Consider the following 4,439-nt stretch of genomic DNA (forward strand, 5'->3'; position numbering starts at 1 on the left):
GGGAGCTAAATACATAAGGCAGCCCCCCCCCCCCCCACCAGGGTGTAAGTAGGTCAGGTAGAAGAGGCTCCCATTTGAGCTACCTCCATGAATGCTGGAAATGACCAGGCCCCCCCCCCCCCCCCCACCTGACCACCAGGATGGCCTCTCTTTCCTCTCACACACACATGTGCACACACATCCTCAGGTTCATCACGTGAGCAATCTGGCTGGTCTAGGTCAGGAAATCCACCCTTGAGATTGAACCAGGGCATGGACAACAGGATCCCTGTTCAGAGCTGCTCATCAGGTACATACCCAGGAAAGCAGTTCTGGTCAGCAGGTCCACACACCACCCCTTTTCTCCCATTTTTCCCACCCCAAGTCAGAGGACAGAACCTCAAGGAGGAGAAAAAAAATATGAATTTGAGATTAACCACTGTGGCCAGGTCTAGCCATGTGTATGTGAGCTTTTGGAGTAGATGTGGCTTTGCACCATCCATCCCCTAAGACCTCCTGCCACGCGAAGAAGGACCTGTGACTGGTCAGTTAAACTAGGCCTCTACTCAGCTCCCTGCCCTCAGTTCTCACCACGTGGGGGAGGGGCGCTCTCGCGCGCGCGCGCCCGCGCTGTCTCTGTCTCTCTCTCTCTCTGTCTCTCTCTGTCTCTCTCTCTCTCTCTCTCTCTCTCTCTCTCTCTCTCATCACTGTCCTTCTTACAGCCAGCTCTGGCCTTATTATTTGGGAAAGGGTGGAAGAGAAGAGGGCACAGGGTCTTCTCCCCTTCCCCAGAAGGCCAATCAGCCTGAAGGTAAAACGAAGGTGATGTGAGTGTTCCCTTGGGGCAACAGCAGGGTCAACCCTGTTCACCTCTAGCACAGTGACTGATGCGCGGCAAGGACACAATAGGTACTCCTGAATTGCACTGTGTTGATGGTGGCAGCAGGTGACTCAAGTCTCTCCAATTCTTGTGCACGCTGCCCTCCCCTCCACGCCCCGTCGCTGGGCTTGAAAGCAGGACATTCTCGGCTACCACCAGTACTGTCAGGGCCTGGCCCTGCTCAGGACCCCGAAAACAAGGGGGAGGGGCACGTGGGCTGATGTCCTGGCCCATCAATTCCGCAAAATCCAACCATGTCAGTCTCACATATCTCGAGTGGCTCCTGACCTTGAGAGGCCTGTCGGCCGGGTTGGCCGGGCGGACCCGCTGCTCCCCCCCCCCTGGCCCGCTGCTGCTCCCCCCACCCCACCCCCTCCGCCGCTGCCGCGGCACAAGCTAGCTGCAGGGCGCGCGCGCACACAACACACACTACTACCTCCTGCATGACTCATCATTGAAGCAACAATAGGCAGAGAGAAAGGAAAGGAGGGCGAAGCACTCTCTCTACCACAACCAACTCGGCAGAAGGGTTGGGGAGGGGAGGTGGAGGGGACAGGAGTCCCCGGATACTGCACACACACCGATCCGGGTCCGAGGCCCTCGCAATGGTCCGGAAAACGGAGGTGTTTACCTCCAACCCCTATTCCTGACCCTGAAGCCTGGGACCACCGACAGGGCGGGTGGGACGGAAAGCATCTGAAATCTTCCTTTCCTGTCGAGGGAACGTCAAAGTTTGCCCCTTCTCAAGCCTGGTTCACTCCACAATGTGGCCAGGGGTATTGTCAGGAGGTCCTGGTGAGAACGTTCCCCCAAACGTCAGTGGGAATATGTGAGCTCTAAATGTCCTGTCGCCTTGCAAGTCTGAGGGTTTCCCTTGCCCCAGGATCAAAAACAGGAGGTTAGGGCGAGAATGGACAGGTGAGCTCGGTGGCTCCTCCTTCCAGCGCACAGGCTCTCCCGGGGAGGTGCCCGGCGGCCGGAGCCAGGGCCCAACCCGGCGCAAGGCCACTCGCCAGCCCCGCCCAGGCCCCGCCCCCGGCCCAGCGCAAGGCAGCCGGGAGGGGCCGGGCCGCTCCGTCCCCAGCGGGAGTGTCCCCCGTGCACGTGGTCGGAGGCGGGGCCTGTCCACGTCACCACCCGGTGTAACCAACGGGCTTGGAACGCAGGCACACGCAACATTCCAGCCGAGAGCGGGTTTGGAACGCGCAGACACGCCACATTCCACACCGGCTAAAGTGGGGCGCAGCAAGGGGGGCCCGGGGACTGCCCCCAGCGACCTGCAGGCCTTTTCGCAGACACCCAATCAGCCCGGCTCTCACCCAAATCCCTGAAGCGCGACCCAGCCCAGCTCTGGGAGGCGGGGTCAGGCGGGGCTGGCCAGGATCATAAGACACGCGATGTCATTTCATTCTGCAAAGGCCGCCTCCGCCCCAAGCGGCGCGTAGATCGTCCAGGAGCGCCCCCCGCACCCTTCCCACAGGGCCAGGGAAGCCGGGGAGCCGCTCGGCGTAGAGTAATTCCCACCCCCCACTCCGTTACACACACGCCCACTCGTGTGCACTATACACTCGCCCGTGTACACGTCCGTTCATCCGCTCTCCTCGAGGCTCACATCACAATCCCCTCTGCACACACGCACGCACACGCGGGTCTGCCACCCCCACGCAACACCATTCCGCACCCCACCCCCCACCGGCTCACACATCCTCAGCTCTACCGAGGGCGCCCCTAGCCCACGCGAAAGAAGCCCCCACGAAAGGTGCACACCGGGTGGCAGGCAGCTGAGGTGGCGCCCACAGGAGCCGGGTCCCTCACTGAATGTTAATGTATTCATTAATTAATTTTACTGCCCCCAACACTCCTCTCCAGGCGGCGGCTCTTGTGCGAACCTTGCGCTGCCCGGCTTCGCGGGCCGCTCGGGAGGGGGTCGTGTCCGCGGTTTCGCGTGGGCTCGGAGACCAGGGTCGCTCGTCTCCCCTTCCCCGGTGCCCCAGGGGCCCAACCCGGCCGCTCACCACGTGCTCTCTGTTGTTGCTGCGCTTGCCATTCCAGGAAGCGGGCCGCCTCCAGTAGCGTCTCTATGCTCATCGCGCCGAGAGCTGCCGGGGGCGCGCCGGGGCCGAGACTGCGGCCCGCGAGCCGGGCACAGGTCAGGCTGGCGGGCAGGCAGGAGGGAGGGATCACCTCCGGGGGGGCGACAGGGCTGGGCGGCGCAGCGCACTCCGCAGGGAAGAACGGGAGAGCACGGAGACAAAAATTAATGTTTCCCAAAATATTTGCAAAATATAATTTGCAAATTTTAAAAATTTTGATGCAAAAAAACAAAAGGCAGCACTGCCTCCCTCCTTCCCCTCCCTCTCTTCTTCCCTTCAGATGCCTCCCGCCCCGCGGCCCCCGGGAGTCCCGCCGACAAGAAAAGGCTTTGCAACAAGATGGCGAGGAGGCACCGACACACACAACAAGGGAAGGAGCCGCGCTGCCCCCGGCCGCCGCCCCCGCTACTACACCGGGGCCGCAGCCAAAGCCCGGACCGGAGCCCCCGCCCGCAGGGCCGCGGCGTCTCAGGAAGGGAGGGGCGGGGTCCCGAGCGAGCTGGCCCCGCCCACTACAGACGGCGCGCGCACACGTGGCCGGGGTGGGGGTGGGAGAATCTCCAGCCTCGTTCGCGCCCTGCATTTCCGCTTTCTCGCCTCGCCCCGCCCCGATGGCAAGCCACAAGTTGAGCAAGGGCTGCGTGTTGCGGTCTTTCACAACGAAATTTGTCCTGCTGGAGGAAAGGAAGGGTGGAGAATTTAAGACTTAAGTTAGCTCAAATAAGGATATTCCAGGTCAGGGAAACCTTAGGATGGTACAGACTGGCCTGACCCCAGGGTCTCCGCTCCCTACCCACACGTGACCTAATTCCTGCAACCATCCGGCTGTCGCAATTCCCCCGGGATCCGCCCGTGGGCGGAGCTGACGGCAGGACTCTGCCAGAGAACAGCCGGAGGGAGCGGAGTGGCGATCCGGTTCCGCGTTTTGTCTCCGTTCCTCCCCCCGCAGTGCGTTCGCATCCTATTAGGCGACGTCACCGGGCCGCGGGCCAATGGGCGGGCAGGACAACACGGCATGGAGCAGCTCCACATGGACACCCCGCGCCGCCAGCCTTCCGTTTAAAGGGCCAGTGTCTAACACGGTCACATTCGTGGGTGCGGATGGGTCCACTGTAAGAACGGAAGGTGGGACGCCGAGAGGGAAATTCCGCAGTTGTGCCCTGGCCGACCCTTTACTTTTCACCACCTTCCCTTTAAAACCAAGTCTCTCTCTTTTCTTCCCCTAAATTCTTGTCTTTGTCCACGCGTGTCGAACTGTGCCACCCACAGGCCACCCTTTGAACTGGGGCCGGGGCGGGGGCAGTTAAGGCAAGGCGTCCACAGCCCAGACTAAGGGGGCGTGGCTCAAATCGGGAACAACAACGTGGAGGGCGGAAGCCTGGCCCTGCCAGCCGCTGGGCTAGTGAGACCGCTGGCGGGGCTCGGGGTCCGGACGCAACGCCCGGCCTCGACCGAGCTCACCCAGAGGGCGGGACCCCCGGCTGGCG

The 4,439-nt window shown here is 62.1% G+C and overlaps 1 protein-coding gene across 1 annotated transcript in view; it reads right to left on the bottom strand.

Moving 5' to 3' along the window:
* The window catches only part of MNT (MAX network transcriptional repressor), a 16,715-nt gene extending 13,319 nt beyond the window's left edge, over positions 1-3,396 (bottom strand). Inside the window, exon 1 of the mRNA XM_040455528.1 lies at positions 2,875-3,396. Within this exon, the coding sequence (XP_040311462.1) occupies positions 2,875-2,947 (73 nt within the window). The 5' untranslated portion in view covers positions 2,948-3,396. The remainder of the gene's footprint in view (positions 1-2,874) is intronic.
* Between the last annotated feature and the right edge of the window lie 1,043 nt (positions 3,397-4,439).

This window comes from Herpailurus yagouaroundi, unplaced genomic scaffold (assembly GCF_014898765.1).
Source record: "Herpailurus yagouaroundi ecotype Mexico unplaced genomic scaffold, PumYag 215, whole genome shotgun sequence".
Classification (NCBI taxonomy): Eukaryota; Metazoa; Chordata; class Mammalia; order Carnivora; family Felidae; genus Herpailurus; species Herpailurus yagouaroundi.